Genomic DNA, 16,928 nt, shown 5'->3' with positions numbered 1-16,928 from the left:
AGTTTAGATTAAGTTTTGGCCACATTTTCTTCAGATATATATATTTTTTTATTTTTATTTTTTTAAAGATTTATTTTTTATTATTTTCTCATTGGAAAGGCGGATATACAGAGAGGAGAGACAGAGAGGAAGATCTTCCATTCGATGATTCACTCCCCAAGTGAGTGCAACGGTCGATGCTATGCTGATCCGAAGCCAGGAGCCTCTTCCGGGTCTCCCACACGGGTGCAGGGTCCCAAAGCTTTGGGCCATCCTCAACTGCTTTCCCAGGCCACAGGCAGGGAGCTGGATGGGAAGCAGGGCTGCCGGGATAGAACCGGCGCCCATATGGGATCCCGGGCATGCAAGGCGAGGACCTTAACCACTTGCGCCACCGTGCCGGGCCCCAGATATATTTTTAAATCCTCCTTCTCTAGGAAGTTCAATTACACTGGATTATACCATTAGACGTGACCAACAATTCATTGATTCTTTGCTTGTTTTCTGATTCTCTTTTCTCTCTATGCTTCATTTTGAATAGCTTATTGTTTTGTTACTAAGTTTCCTGATCTCTCCTTTTATAATACCTGGCCTATTAATTCCAAACAGTACACTTTTCATCTCACAAATTGTGGTTTCCATCTTTAGAGGGTTGACATGGCCCCACAATGTCAGGATATACTTAGATGGCAGAATGATGGACACGGGGTGGGAGTTTGGGGAGGAGGCAAGGAAAATCCCAGGCCTATGGCATTGTATCATTAAAAAAATAAAACAAAGAGGTTTGACAAGGGTCTTTTCACATATTCCTTATCCATACTTTCTGAATATATGCCATATATTGCATTAATTGTTACCATACCCTTTTCTACATATTCTACATCGCTATCAAATCTCTGTTTATTTTGGAGAAATTATTTAGTTATGGAGGAATTATTTGCATTATTGATAATTTTTCTATTTTCTATTGATAAATTTTCTATTTGTAACTTTTTATTTCTATAAGGCAAACAAATTTTATGTATTTCATAATATATAATATAATATAAGCACCTGGTGGGTGCCATACAGTGTAAATTTTACCTTGTTGAGTGCGCTTAATGTTCTTCAACAAGAGTAGTGCTCAGTTCAAGGACAAATTATTGTTAACTATGGAGACAAGACACATTTTTGGATCTCAACTCAGTATCCCATAGATGGTCTGGCTGATGACATCAGGCACTACTCCAGTTTCTCTGTGACAGCTGTGGATGCTTATGTCTCATTTTGGATGATGATTCTTAACTGCACCATGAATTGCTTCTTCATTGGTGTGAGTGCCTGCAAGGAACTCTGCAGATTTCCTGAGCATGCTCTCTCTCTCTGAAGATCTAGTCCATGCAATATGCTATTCTGTAAATTCCTGCTGCTTTGGTCTCTATATTCTCTGTTATGTCTTCTCAACCCAGGGAATTCACTAGGATCCAGCTACACTTCCCTTCTTTGCAATGGCTTGAAAACACTCCCAGTAATCTGGGAGCAATCACAGGGTCACTGTATTTGTTTCCTGTCTTCTAGGGATGACTGCTCTCTGTTACTTAATGTTTGGAGTCTCAAAAATTGCTTTTTCAAGCATTTGCACTTTGATTATTTCATTTTGAGGGGTGTGAGTGATACTGTTACTACATTTTTGTCTAAAAAATTGGCTTATGTTCTTTCAAAGGCAACTATTAAGCACTTGTCATGTGGCAGATGGTAGCGATGGTAAAGAGTGATTGGACAAGGGGCATGTTTCGATAAGTAGAGTGTGTAAGATATAAAAGGAAGAGGAGTCAAAGATGATATTATGGATTTTGACCTGATAACTGGGAAAATGGTATTGTCTTTGCTAAGACAGATGCATTCATGTGTCCAGGAGGATATGATTTGAAGGAAGAAATCAGCATGAGAAATGGGCTTGAGATCTGCACTCAAAGCCCAACTGGGTATGTCAAAGTGGAAATAGGGGATCAGGAGAACAGCTGGACTAGTGGCATAAATTTGCAAGAGATCAGCATCCAGGAATATTTAGTCATGACACTGTGAGGAAATATGAAGAGGGACAAGCCATGGGATCCACAAGGACTGAGCTTGGGAAAGAGGAGGGATAATGCGTTAGGAGGAAGGGAGTGAAAATTAGAATTCCTTCTTTCAAGATGGAGCATGTGGGTAGACCATGAGAAACACTTGTGTGGTTGACTGTCTCTCAGTAGAAGCAACGCTGAAGTCAGGGACTGGCCCACAGGAGGTAGCTGGGGCATGTGCGGAGAAGCAATGAGTGAGTAGATGAGCACTGAGCAGCAGCCGGCCCTGAGTAAATTGTAAACCAGAACTGCTATTCCTGCCTGTCTAACTTTTGTGCTCTTTCTCTGGCTTTAATGTCTATATTCTTATTATGAAGGAATTACTTCTCCCCTCAATATTTATTCAAATGGAATTCAAGAGAGTTATTAGCTGGTTTTTCTTTTTCTTAAAAAAAGATTTATTTATTTATTTGAAAGGCAGAATTCCAGAGATAGAAGGAGCAACAGAGAGGGAGAGAGAGATCTTCAATTCACTGAAGCCCTCCCTAAGTGGTCACAACAGGCAGGGCTAAACCAGGCCAAAGTAAGGAACTCCAGCTGGGTCTCCCACATAGGTACAGGAGCCCAAGCACTTGGGGTTATCCTATGTTGTTTTCTCAGGTACGTTATCAGGGAGCTGGATCCGAAGTGGGGCAGCTGAGCCACAAACAAGTGCCCATACGGGATGCCAGTATTGTAGGTATTGGCTTTATCTGATATACCACAATGCTGACCCCTTAACTGGTTTTTCTGTAATGTCCTTGGATGGCCACTCACCGTGTGAGTGAGGAGAGAGATCCAGAAGTAGATCATGTCTGAAGCTGAGCTCCTTGCAGAATCCTCATGTTTTTCTCTTAGATTGAAAATCATCCTTCTATTGCTTCTTGGCCTTTTAGCTAAGATCTAGCGAAAGTTCCCATCCTTCAGGCACCCTTCAGGCACCCTTTGCTATCCTTCAGGAATCCTTTGCTATCTCTGTTCTCTTTGGTACCTATGTGGTCTGTTGTCCTCCTTGCAAAACCTGCTATCACTCTCACATTTGCTCACCCACCCTCAGGCACTGCATCAACTAAGACAGCTCTGGTCTCCTCCGAAGTTGGTACATCCTGCCACTAGTGCTTCTGAAGATGAGGCCCCATCCTGGTGTCATTACAACTCTGGGGCTTTGTTGGAGTGAATCCTTTTAACTTTCTTTTTTTTAAAGATTTATTTTTATTATTTTTCATTGGAAAGGCGGATATACAGAGAGGAGAGACAGAGAGGAAGATCTTCCATCCGATGATTCACTCCCCAAGTGAGCGCAACGGGCCGATACTATGCCGATCTGAAGCCAGGAGCCTCTTCCGGGTCTCCCACGCGGGTGCAGGGTCCCAAAGCCCTGGGCCGTCCTCGACTGCCTTCCCGGGCCACAGGCAGGGAGCTGGAAGGGAAGCAGGGCTGCCGGGATTAGAACCGGCGCCCATATGGGATCCCGGGCGTGCAAGGCGAGGACTTAACCACTTGCGCCACCGCGCCGGGCCCTCCTTTTAACTTTCATTCACTGCATCCCTACTCCTATTAAATATGTGTAGCACCTCCATCGCATCTGGCTTTTCTTTTGTAGTTCCTCTAATTCTTTTTTTTTTTTTAAAGATTTATTTTTATTATTTTTTCATTGGAAAGGCGGATATACAGAGAGGAGAGACAGAGAGGAAGATCTTCCGTCCGATGATTCACTCCCCAAGTGAGCGCAACGGGCCGATACTATGCCGATCCGAAGCCAGGAGCCTCTTCCAGGTCTCCCACGCGGGTGCAGGGTCCCAAAGCTTTGGGCTGTCCTCGACTGCTTTCCCAGGCCACAGGCAAGGAGCTGGAAGGGAAGCGGGGCTGCCGGGATTAGAACCGGCGCCCATATGGGATCCCGGGCGTGCAAGGCGAGGACCTTTAACCACTTGCGCCACCGCGCCGGGCCCAAGTTCCTCTAATTCTTGATAAGTCTCCTTTAACCCCCTCTGGCAACTGAACACCTCCATCATCCTTACCTTTCCTGGACTCCAACTTCAACTGCAGTTGGTCACCAGCATAGGTATTTTTACATAGTGTTGAATGTCTCCAGTTCGAAACCGTCACACATCCTTTATTATCTCCTTGGCATAAAATAATAGCAAGAATGACTATTCATAATCCCATATTCTTGCCTAGCTCCCACTAGCTTAGCTCTTTCCTTTTAATCCAAGCTTCTAGAAAAACAATAGCTACACGAGCTCTTTCTGTTCCTTAGCTTTTATGCTCAGCATTTAACCATGTGAAATAGAGCCTCTTTAACCACTCCTCCTTGACAAGTCCTGAAAAGGCAAACCATTAGTGCCCTGTTGTTCTATCCAACAGCTCTGTTATCCCAGGTGCAGAGATGGAAATATCAGGTTTTCCAGGCATCCTTTATTGTCCCAGTATGGGGTCATTGTTGGCAGTTTGATCTCCATTCCCTGGGAACCATCTCCTCAGGTTTTTGTCACATATCTTGATCTGTTCTCTTCATTCTCTTCCACTTGGTCACCCCTTCAGCCCTTGGTTGTAGATGCAGCTCTGAAGGTAAATAAGGATGGGGTTCATCCCCCTGGGAGCCTTAACACCTATGCACATTTGCCCTCCTCCAGTCCAGATATGGACTGCATCTCTAGACGAAAGTTTGAGACTTGTCCATGGCCTTGGGAACAGAGGATAATGAATGGACAGAAAGTCTCAGGAACTGATCAGAACAGAGGCTTCCTGGATGTGATGAAAGAAACAAGGAGTTACAATTGACTGCCTGAGTTCTGCCTTGAGAGATAGGAAGATGGGAAGGTCTTTCTCAGAAGTGAGTATAGATTGAAAGATAAGCTGATTTGTAGGTGGAGGGGCCAAGGTCAACTTTAACTGCATGGAGTCTGAAGATGTGAGGTACTAAAGAATAAGTTTAGGGGGGAGCTGGTAATACCAGTGGAGAGCTTTGGAGAGATGCCTGGGCAGTACTTGGAGCTGGGCCTTGATGGTGACCTAAGCCTTAGGACCAGATAAAGTTTCTTGGAGAGAGCATACCTATGTGAACAAGCACCCTTTACTGCTGATTAGGAAAATGAAGGCAAGGCAAAAGATAGCTGTCTGCCCTTTCTCGCAGCAAGTAGTTAAGAAGGCTGTTTGATAATGGAAACTGTGTCACTGAGCAGCTGCCTCTGGGCAGTCAGAGTGAGGAGAATTGGTGCTCCTGGCAGAGAAGGACAAGGTATTTCAAGAGAGGATTCTGTTTTGGTGCCATTAAGATACAAGAGGAAATAAACATGTGAAGTGTCCCAGAGCTGGCCCAGTCCTGTGTTACAAGCCCTCTTGACCTGAAGGCTTTGGATTTGCACCATCCTTTCCAGGTCATTTCCAAAGCTAATTGGTACCAGAAACCTGGGCTTTGTTTGCATTACCTTAAACTTTCGGTCTCCATGGTCTGTTGCCTCCAGGGTCCAAACAGGGACTTGTTCTTTTCCCTTAGGTGCCCTCATTAGCATCCTAGTATCAAAATCCCACAGAGAACACCAGATGAGCATCTCTGAGCCTTTTTGACGTGTTTGCTATTACCGTGGTGACATTTCCAGAAGCTGGGACAAATTGGGGAGGATATTCCAGGAACAGTGCAGTGGCCGGGTGTCCATCAGTAAGGACCATGGGAAATTGGGGATGGGATCTGCTGTTCAGCCTCAGTAGGTAATTGTTTTTCTGAGGGTAGCCTGCCCCAGCCTCCCTGACTGTCTCAAGGTACAGCTCTGTTTCTTTTCTAGACAATTCCTGGGTTGATCCTTCTGCTTGATTCTTTAATGCTGTGGTTCGCTGGGACTTCACTTTCGGCCCTCCCTCTGGCTCTTCTTCCTGTGCAATCCCATACAGGTGTTCTTCTTTACCCCCTATCCCTAATGCATATCACAATTTTTCTTTTATCCATCTAGTCTTGGGTTCCATCGGTACCCTTTTCTCAATTCTCCTTCCAGCCACCCATCTCCACCCTTGCTCTAATTCAGGCTTCATAAACCAACCAAACAGAGCTTTCTGAAATAGTGGAATGCTACTCTCCTGTTCCATCCCTTTGAGATTCCCTACAACCCAGAGGACAGAATCCTCATTGACAAACTATCCAAGCCAAATTAACTACCAACCAACCAACCTACCAACCAACCAACCAACCATTCACCTATCTTCCAGCGGCCTTTCTTTGCAGATATATAGCACGTGTTTCTGCTGTGGTGACTTCCAAACCAACCACTGACTGTTAACCCCTGTTCCATGTGGGTATATATGTCTCCTTGGCTAAAGAAGCTTCCCCATACTCCCTCTGCACTTAGTTTCTCCTCACTCAAGGCCACTTCAGAGTGATGTCCTTTAAGAGAAATGACTGAAAAATGGGTTAGGCAGTTATTTGATTTGTTTGATTTTAGGTTGGATAGGAACAAAATCACTTTTTGTAGATTAACACCGTGTTCACTTTAAATTACATCTCAGGGGGAAGAACTACATCACTTTCTTGGTCCTTGGAGCCTAGAACTTAGCAACACTAAGTCCTATTGCCATGAAATGGCCTACAGTCCATGAATATACTGAGGTTTATCAGGCAAGCCTTGGTTCTATTGCCACCCAGGCCATCTATAGCACTCCTGTTCTCTATGGGTGCCAGGGTCCTCTGTGACCTTCTTCTTGGCTCTTTCTCTGATAGATGAGGGTCCTGGTCATCATATATGGAGGATGACAGAAAAATCTAACGGCGTGAAGAGCTCCCCAGCCAATAACCACAACCATCATGCAATCCCTACCATCACGGTCAATGGCAAAGATGAGAGTGGGACCAGAAGCAGGTGAGTTCACTGAGGCTAGGTGGCTCCTGGGATGCCCAGAGGAAGCTAATTCCTCTCAGCTCATCAATCTCTGGGTCCAGGACTATACGGGGGCCACAAATGTGGCAGGAAGAGAGAGAGAAGAATGACCAGGGACCCCTTGTTCACCTGTCTCTCTGTAGGACACAGTCTGCAGCTGATGATGACACCTCCTCAGAACTGCAGAGGTTGGCAGAGATGGATGCTCCACTGCAAGGAAGGGGTGGCTTCCACAGGTAGATCCCCCCACGGCCCTGCTGCTACCCCCCTTTTCACATGTAGTCTGCAGGAGTGGTTATCATGGCCTCCTCCTCTTGACACTGATATGTCTTTCTGTAAGACTTCCAGGGAGCATTGTCAGTGTTCTTGTTTCTTGAGGTGTGGGACACTCCTATGGCTCATGTGGAGTAAGCTCAGAGTAGCTGGGGAGGATTTCCATCACTCATGGGTCTGTCAGCATTAGGGTAGGTGAGATGCTGTTCTTCCCAGCAGAAGAGCCTACGTGGTGAGCCTAAGATCCATAGCCTAAGGTGGTAGGCTCCATAAAGAAATCAGGAAAGCAGAAAATCAGATGTAACCTTCACCCTAGCCTGTTCTGCCTGTCACAACCTCCATGTTGCTTCAAGGACCTCCGTTTTGCTCTTGTCAGTCAATAGAGATGGTGCCTCCTGTAGAAATTCTTTATAAGATCACCCCTCCCCGGTGGGTAGCAGGAGGGGTCCACCTGCCTGTGTCCCAGGGCCTTGCTCTTGGTGTTGGCCTCTTCCCCAGTTCTTAACCTTTGGGACTTGGTGGTCTGATCAGTTTGCAGGTGTCTCTCTCTGATTCCCACTCACTAGTGAGCTCTTGGGGCACATCCTTCTGGAACAGTTCAGAGCTTTTCCAGCTCATGCTCCCTCTCTCTTCCATCTAGGATTGCCCGTCTGGTGGTCGTCATCAGAGAGTGGGTGAACAAGAATTTCCGAGAGGAGGAACCCAGGCCCGACTCATTCCTTGAGCGTTTCCGTGGGCCGGAGCTCCAGACTGTGACGACACAGCAAGGAGATGGCAAAGGAGAGAAGGACAGCGATGGCAAGGACACCAAGTACATCTGTTCAGCTTGCAGGGCTCAAAGGGCTCCCCATCATGCACTGGGAGAGTTCAATGGGGTTTCTTTTTCTCAATTGATTTATTTCCATTTTATTTGAACACTAGACACACACACACGTACACACATACACACTTACACACACAGAATGAGGGACAGAGACATGATCATTGATTTGTTCACATCCTTTAGTCATGATTGGACCGGGCTGGAGCCAGGAGCCTGGAACTCCATCCTGGTTTTCCAAATGGGTGGTAGGGATCCAATCATTTTGTCATGTGCTGCCTCTAAGGCAAGGATTAACAGTAAACTGGGTGTAAAGCAGAGCATGGACTCAAAGCCAAACACTCTGACAGAGGATTTGGGTGTCCTAAGTGTCAGGTTAACAGGCACCACACGCCTACCTCTCGGTAGGATTTTAATGCTTCTGCCATGGGGCAGGTATGGGCTATACCAAGCCCTCTGCAGAGTGAGGAAAGGCCAAGACAGCTGTGACCTGCTATGCTCTGAACTGTGGCATGTTTCCTTTATTACTGCTCATGGCATCTCCAAAACCCAGGAGCCTTTCATGGTTTTCTCATCTTACCTGCCCCTTGTCAGATCTCTTCTTGCTGCTCACGAGGGGAGTGTGGGCAGGGGAATGCTCACACGAGGAAATGCCAGTTAATGCCAGTTATAGCCAGTAACTGTGGAGGAAGCTGAGGGGATGCACATGTCAAATCCCACATGGGTGAGGTAGCAAGACTTCAGAGAGCTCATGCAAGGGGCTGCAGGGGAAAGCCAGCATGTTGGACTAGGAAAGAATGAGAGGTCAGAGAAGACAGGTGCAAAATCTGTTCTTTGAAGAATGAGTATGTGACTATAGTTGTCTGGCCAAACCGATATTTCCCACTTCTGGCCGGCAGAGGAAAAGAACTCAGGCCAGGACAGGACTCAGCATTTGGGAAAATGGTTTGGAGATTGGAAGCCAGGGACCAAAAAGGAGGCAGTGGGGTAAGCAGAAATCAAGTGGATCTCACTTTCCTAGCATTCTTCCCTCTTCTCAGGAGGGATGTGAACACAAGCCCAAACCCACATTACATCCTTGAAAGCTTGGGTAAATGGACTTTAGAGGATGTGGTAGCCAACAGGCCTAAGTGAGACTGGAGAAGGGGTGTCTTGAACCTGTCTGAACTGCATACAGATGTTCAGTACCAAATTGTGGGTCCATAAAAAATTGGACTATAAGCCAACCAAGTCTTATCCTTACTGGCAGTGTTTCTTCTGAGACTCCTGGTCTCTAGGATATAGGATGGCACCACATCAAGGGACCTGGCCCCTAAACCTGGCCTCTCTCTGTCTCCTTAGGAAAAAATTGGAACTATTTGTCTTGGATCCAGCTGGGGATTGGTACTACCGCTGGCTGTTTGTCATTGCCTTGCCTGTGCTATACAACTGGTGTCTGTTGGTGGCCAGGTAAGCAGGAAAGGACTTGGGAGGGGGCTTGCCAAAGAAGCCCAGGCCCCAGGTACTGGAAATGAGAGCACACAGGGCCCAGTTGTGGACATAGACTTCACCCCAACCAAGTTTTCCTTCTGGACTCCCAATGGTACTTCCATCTGCATCATTAGCCTTCATCCCCTTGCACTTTCTGTACTACCAGGACATCACATCTGTCTTTTCATTGGTGTCTTGAATCCTCTGTAACTTCTCTATCCTCAATACTGTGCTAGATGATGCAACCCTTGTTCATTCTGTTAATGGCTTTCCACTGCCCACACAATGAATTTCAAGTTCTAAGCATGGCCTTCAGGGTTCTTTGCCCTTGGCCTTCCCTCTTGTTCCATATTCTGGACACACTCCAACACAAATTCATTAATTTTGAATTAGAGTATGCTATTTCCTTAAGAGAAAATTGCCTGTCCCACTCTTGAACCTATGGAGATTTCTATCCTTACAGACTCAGTTGGAAAGCCACTCTTTATATGGAGCTTTCTCTCATAGCCTTTTTGCCCCACTACACCCCCACCTGAGTCATTCACTCAATAAGAAGTTTCTGAGTACCAACTTCATGCTAAGCTCTGTATTCCATATTGGGGCTAAGTGGTAAGATAGGCAATCTCTGCTCACATGGAGCTCTTGGGCTGTTGAGGGACATCAACTGTTAACAAGCAATAAAATAAACAACCAAGAAGACTCCGAGACTCTGAGACAGGTAACTGCCAAAGAAAGAACTGTCAAAGTAAACCTCCCAGAGAAGGCAAGACATTACCTGAGTCCTGGCTGGTGAGAAGCAGTCAGTTACTTAGGTTTCTGTGGAACCTTGGCTGGCTTTGTGGGTGAAGGCCAACCCTGTCCTCCTGTAGAGCCTGCTTCAGTGACCTGCAGAGAGGTTACTTCCTGGTGTGGCTGGTGTTGGACTATTTCTCGGATGTGGTCTACATTGCAGATGTTTTCATCCGATTGCGCACAGGTGAGTGAACAAGTAGGGTGTAGGCTTTAGCATGAGCCGTAAGTTCAAAGGCCTGAGGCTAAGCTTTCAGGGAGCCCACTGGACATGGTGTTGGACTCAGCTGCTCAAACAGAACACTGATTGGTGACTGCCCCTATTTAAACTTAATATTCCCATCTACTTAGACAGGTTTGTACCTGTGTGTAATTTTTATGGTCCGTCTTGTAAGCCTGCCTCAAGAGCTACATTTCTTGCAGGGAGGGAGGGTTGAGAGAGTCTTGTGATCTTTTCTGATATCCTGCAGGTATGACCCGGTGGTTTGCATTTTTGCTAGGTTTCTTGGAGCAGGGGCTGCTAGTCAAAGATCCCAAGAAACTGCGAGACAACTACATCCACACCCTACAGTTCAAGCTAGATGTGGCTTCTATCATTCCTACAGACTTGATCTATTTTGCTGTGGGCATCCACAATCCTGAGTTGCGCTTCAACCGCCTGCTACACTTTGCCCGCATGTTTGAGTTTTTCGATCGCACTGAAACCCGCACTAGCTACCCTAACATCTTTCGCATCAGCAACCTGGTCCTTTACATTCTGGTCATCATCCATTGGAACGCCTGTATCTATTATGCCATCTCCAAGTCCATCGGCTTTGGGGTTGACACTTGGGTTTACCCCAACATCACTGATCCTGAATATGGATACTTGGCTAGGGAATACATTTATTGTCTCTATTGGTCTACACTGACTCTCACCACTATTGGGGAGACACCACCACCTGTGAAGGATGAGGAATACCTATTTGTCATCTTTGACTTCTTGATTGGTGTCCTTATCTTTGCTACCATTGTAGGAAATGTAGGCTCCATGATTTCCAATATGAATGCCACTAGGGCAGAATTCCAGGCTAAAATTGATGCTGTCAAGCACTATATGCAGTTTCGCAAAGTCAGCAAGGAAATGGAAGCCAAGGTCATTAAGTGGTTTGACTACCTGTGGACTAATAAGAAGACTGTGGATGAGCGAGAAGTACTTAAGAACCTGCCAGCCAAGCTCAGGGCTGAGATAGCTATCAATGTTCACTTGTCCACACTCAAGAAAGTGCGCATCTTCCAGGACTGTGAGGCTGGCCTGCTGGTGGAACTGGTGCTAAAGCTCCGTCCTCAAGTCTTCAGTCCCGGGGATTACATTTGCCGCAAGGGGGACATTGGCAAGGAAATGTACATAATTAAAGAAGGCAAATTGGCAGTGGTGGCTGATGATGGTGTGACTCAATATGCCCTGCTTTCAGCTGGGAGCTGCTTTGGTGAGATCAGTATCCTTAACATTAAAGGTAGCAAAATGGGCAATCGGCGCACAGCTAACATTCGCAGCCTGGGCTACTCAGATCTTTTCTGCTTGTCCAAGGATGACCTCATGGAAGCTGTGACTGAGTACCCTGATGCCAAGAAGGTTTTGGAGGAGAGGGGCAGGGAAATTCTAATGAAGGAGGGGCTGCTGGATGAAAATGAGGTGGCTGCAAGCATGGAGGTGGATGTGCAGGAGAAGCTAGAACAGCTGGAGACAAACATGGAGACCTTGTATACTCGCTTTGGCCGCCTGCTAGCTGAGTACACAGGGGCCCAGCAGAAACTCAAGCAGCGCATTACAGTTCTAGAGATCAAGATGAAACAGAGCAATGAGGACGATTATTTGTCAGATGGGATGCATAGTCCAGAACCAGCTTCTGCTGAGCAGCCTTAAAGGCAAAGGCTTGCTGGCATTGTCAGCCTTGGTCTTGATCCCAAGAACTAGAAGAGTTGTATAGAGCTCCAGATTTGTGTGCGTTACCATCATGCCCACTTGAACTTTTCCAGGAACCAGTCTAATCCCAGGTTTTTTGCCTAAGCACCCTGCAAACCTTTTCAAGTCTAACAGATAGTGAAGCTTCTGGACAGACAGGCTATCCTGGCTGGGCTTCTAGGATCTTCACTTCGATCAAATAGAAGGAGGAAGAAGGGAGAGCTGAACTCGACGGGTCTGTCCTGGAACTGGAAGCTGGGTACTTGTCTGCTCTGATGGTCAACATATGCAGAACAGCGTGCACCCTTGCTGCAGTACTCCTTTACATTTGCCACTCTCCACTTGGTTCTGGTCCCTATTTTTTTTCTAACATGTGTTCTGAATGTCCCCCTGCATATATATGTAATTTAAACACTGGCTACAGGTATTACCTAATATCCAGTGTTTATCTGCCAAGACAGGCTATGATGGTGGTGGGGGAGCATGTAGGAGGGTGCTCGTTCAAGGCTGTCCATCTAGCCCCTATAGCTCCTGCTCTGGTGACTGCTTTATTTGTCTGCTAGGTTGGTGTGAGATCTCTGCAATCTTCTTTGGAACTGGGATATTATCATGCTTCTGACTTCTGGTCCATTCCAGGTCAGAGGGTGAGGAATCAGGTGACTGGCAATTGTCCAACCGGGAATGGCATCTGTAGAGGTGGCCAAAACTGCGTCCATCACCCCTGTATGCAGACTATTACTAAAGAGGTCCTGAAGCTTCGTGGCATGTAGGAGACTCCTGCAGTTAACATCTGCACTAGACACAGAAGTTAATAAATCCTTTTGAAGTATTTGTGACTATTGTCTGTGTCTGTTGTTTACATCTCTCTCTTTGCCAATCCCTTTCTTTTCCTCATGTTTCTTTACTCCTCTATATGCAGTTCTTTCTGCCTGCAATACTCTGGCATGTTACCCTGTCTACATCTTTGTAGCAGTCCTTCAGTACTTAGCTCGGGCCCCATGTCTCTGTGGAGGTCCCCTTGACTGAACCAATTCTTAAGTAGGCTATCAGTTACCCCTCTCTAGGTTTCCTCAGTGCTCAACAGCCTCAGTACTTGCTCTTATACTTTGTGGTTGGTTTCAATGGACTTGATTTTCTCTCTAGACTGTAAGCTCTTTGAGGGCAAGGCCAATAACATTTCCCTCCTTACCCTGTCTGTAGCATCAGAGGGGGAAATTCAGAGTAGTCATGCACTATGAGAACAGACAAATACATGTGTGAGTGAGTGACGTGTATGAATGGTAGAGCCCAACTGTCCCAACATCAGCTTTGCCTGTGTGTTTGGAGAGGTGATCCTGGAAAACAGGTGTCTGAACTGGGTGTTCTGGGAGAATCAGGATACTGAAGGATGATCATCAGGGAATATCTAGGCACAGAATCTGATGCTTTCATGTTCAGCTACACTATTTATATTTAGTTATTCTGTTAAAATACATGCAGAATTTGTGAACTTACCAATTTTTGCAGGTAATGATTAGTATTAAGTATATTTACATTGACAGTAAACCATTCTCCAAAGTTGAAACTCTATTGATGGACTCCATTTCTCTAACTTCCTGCCTGAGCTACTGGCATATACCATTTTACTGTCTCTCTCTGTGGATTGGACTGCTCTGGGAATCCCATAGAGCTGTGATCATATAGTATCTGCCCCTTGCGTCAGTCTAATTTGACTGAATAGAAGACTTTCAAAGTTTCTGCATGTTGCAGTATGCGTCAGAGATCACTTCCCCCTTCAAGGCTGAATAATATTCCATTGTATGAATACATTTCTCTTACGTATTTCTACATTGGAGTTGTTTTGATCTCTATATTTGAGTTATATTACCATGTCTACATATGAGTTATTTCATTCATTTACGTACTGTTTGAGTATTTCCTACTATAAATTCTTTTAGCTATAGACCCATAAGCAATATGGTAATTCCATCTTGAAATAATTCTGTTTATTCAGGCACTGTCACATCATGTTCCACAGCGATTGGATCATTTACCAGTGCAAAGGAGATCCAATTTCTTCACTACTTCGCTGACAGTTGTTACTGTTTTATTAGCTCTCCTAAAGGTCAAAAGTAATTATTTTACTGTAGCATTGATTTAGATTTCTCTAATAGGTTGTGGTTTTGAACATAGTTTCACATGTTTGTTGGCTATTTGAGTGTCTTCTTTGGAGAAATGCTTATTCAAATGCATTGATCATTTTCATGCTGGATTATTGAGTTTTAGGAGTTCCTCATATGTTCTGGTTATTAGCTCATTATCAGACATGATTCAGAAATGTTCCCCCATTCCACTGGACACCCATTCACTCTGTTGACTTACCCTTTGATACACAGAAGTTTAAAATTTTGTTGTAGCACAATTTGGGCATCTTTTTGTTCTTATTTTTGTTGCTTATGCTTTTGATGTAGCAATTATTTTGATGTTAGTTCAACATTTATTAATTCAGTTATTCTAGTCAGAATGCTAGATTTAGATCAAGACTTTGAATGTAATTTCTTGGCTTACAGTGATAAATATGAACCAGGGGAACCTCACTTAAAGGAATCAAACATCACCTGTGTCTGGGTTCTGATTCCTGAGAGTGACGTCAATAAGAATCTAACATTTGTGATGGCATGCCACTCTGTGGCTAATCTTTTTGATATGGAATTATAAGAAAAGGCTTCACTTCAAGAGAAGCACAGGCAACAGAAACCAACGTCTTTGGGGGCCCTCTTGGCTGCTTGCTAAGATGCACACTGTTAATGATTGGAGCCTGGACAAGATGCTGTCCTCGCAGGTGGGGGATGACAGATTTACAAATTGTGCCTTGGTTTCAACAAGACATTTGGGTGCTTCCCCTTGGAGCTTGGTTCACCAGCAGTCCAGTTCCAACAGTTGTGGTACTTGTAGCCTATGCTGTGGGATCAACACTGTGGCGTGGATCTGTGTTTTCCCCAGGGCAAAGCAAGTGGCTTCTGTGGTTACATGGAAAATCCACTGGTTCGGGACATGCACTTCAGGGCTCAGTGCCCATCCTCTCCTCAGATTCCATTTCCCCAGGAACGGTTGGGTCCAATGTCTGACACCTGTTCAACTCTGTTTCAAAGATTCCTGTCTTCTTCCACATCTGGGACTCTGAATTGCTGTCTTTGCCTTTCCCCCTAAGGCTTGGGCCTTGGGTCCCTTCTCTAAGCCCCATCCCATTTTCCTACATGAGACTTCTCCCCAAACTGCTGAAGGGCCACTTCAGCGACTGGTCTTTTCTCCTCATATAAACACAGCTTGTTGGCTGAGAAAGAGGCTGGAATGACAGGATTATTGATGCAGTTTGTGAACAAATGCATGCATAATTGTGCTTGTGTCCCTGTGGATAAAGCATGGATGTCTGTGTGGGCAACCTAGACAGGCAGTGTCTGTCTCTGACCAACCCCCACCCACTCCTCTCTATCACTCTCAGTGAAAATGCGACTTTCTCCTGCCTGTCCCTGGCGGCCGCCCCCGCCTCTCTCTTGTAACTGGCTGTAATGTAAGAACTGAAGTACATTTTCCATTATGTGTTGTATTTGTTCAGCACAGCCTGATGTTCCCTGCTTTTAATTTAAAAATGTTTAAATTGGAATGTTTCTTATTTTCCTCTGAAAATACCTACTGAAGGTAAATTGCCCCATTTGTATACGGCCATCAATTTGCTTTTCTCTGCATTGGTGACCTTCCACAGAAAACAAAAGCTGCTGCTCCGCCTACCACTACCTCCCTCCTGTGATCTGACCTTAGGTGGCCCCTGCCTACCTGCAGACTGCCACCCCCGCCCAGCCCCGGCTGAATCTCAGCCTCAGCAACACGGAGTTATTTCTCCATCTGGAGCTCCAAGCTGATCTGGCCACCACTTCCGTCCTTAGGGGTAGGTGGAAGCAGAGGGTCCTCCATTTCTGTTCTCTCCTGGAAACGTTGAAGACCCCAATGTAAAGATAAAGAGGGAGCTGCCAGCAGAGGGCGCCTGAACCATAGGAAAGAGTGATGGGCTCTACGTTGAACCCCCTACTACACTGAGGCCCTCCCAAACCCTGGTGGGGCAGTCAGGACACCGAGTTCGGTGGCTTGCAGAGTTGTTAAGACCAGATGTTTTCCCCGTGATGCCCGTCATGGTTCCTTTCCATGTCCACAGATGATCCTGGGTGTCAAGGCCAATGGATCAGTCTTCCAAGTCTATGCCTGTTAGTTGCCCACACTGGTGGAGGCTGACAAAGTAAGAAATATTCAGGTTCAATTGCAAGGGAACTGGGCACTACAGTTCTCTTTATGTATTGTAATATGTGCTGCCCCCAAACACTTGGGTGTTATTGATAGTGTTGCTTAGCACAGAGCTAAAGAAAATAGCCTAAATTTTTAAGTTTGATAAAAAAAATTAGTTAAATAAGTATGTCAGCGGTTAATAGATAATAGTGTACATCCAAACACCTACTTGACATCCCAACATTTCAACACTGACATCATCATGACTCATCTCTTTTGTCTCACATCTGTTCATTTTCCCTGTGTTGGTAAGGACAGTTCATTAGTTGCTGGGTTAGAAGCCCTGGGTCATCCTGGGTTTCTCTTCTTCCCTTCATCTGTTGTGTGTTCTTCAGTCAGGAACACTTTACTTCACTTTCAAAATATGACCAGGATGCATGCCTGTC

The 16,928-nt window shown here is 45.6% G+C and overlaps 1 protein-coding gene across 1 annotated transcript; it reads left to right on the top strand.

The window, feature by feature from the left end:
• The first annotated feature begins 6,790 nt into the window (after nucleotides 1-6,790).
• On the top strand, nucleotides 6,791-12,413 carry CNGA2 (cyclic nucleotide gated channel subunit alpha 2). Its single transcript, XM_040999640.1, has 6 exons — nucleotides 6,791-6,910; nucleotides 7,072-7,164; nucleotides 7,842-8,012; nucleotides 9,363-9,470; nucleotides 10,361-10,467; nucleotides 10,781-12,413. Exons 1-6 carry the CDS (start codon nucleotides 6,801-6,803, stop codon nucleotides 12,184-12,186), a joined length of 1,995 nt encoding a protein of 664 aa, XP_040855574.1. The 5' UTR covers nucleotides 6,791-6,800; the 3' UTR covers nucleotides 12,187-12,413.
• Nucleotides 12,414-16,928: the final 4,515 nt, after the last annotated feature.

The sequence above is a fragment of the Ochotona curzoniae genome, unplaced genomic scaffold, assembly GCF_017591425.1.
Source record: "Ochotona curzoniae isolate NIBS_2020 unplaced genomic scaffold, NIBS_Ocur_1.0 scaffold_1852, whole genome shotgun sequence".
NCBI classification, from domain to species: Eukaryota; Metazoa; Chordata; class Mammalia; order Lagomorpha; family Ochotonidae; genus Ochotona; species Ochotona curzoniae.
This window is presented reverse-complemented; position numbering and strand designations above follow the sequence as displayed.

What these genes read in the sequence shown, in the direction of transcription:
- CNGA2 (XM_040999640.1), top strand. Translation starts at nt 6,801, where the DNA reads ATGACAGAAAAATCTAACGGCGTGAAGAGCTCCCCAGCCAATAACCAC. An exon ending in GGAAGGGGTGGCTTCCACAG is followed by an intron (nt 7,165 to 7,841) that starts GTAGATCCCCCC and finishes TCTTCCATCTAG; the next exon opens with GATTGCCCGTCTGGTGGTCG. An exon ending in TTTCATCCGATTGCGCACAG is followed by an intron (nt 10,468 to 10,780) that starts GTGAGTGAACAA and finishes CATTTTTGCTAG; the next exon opens with GTTTCTTGGAGCAGGGGCTG.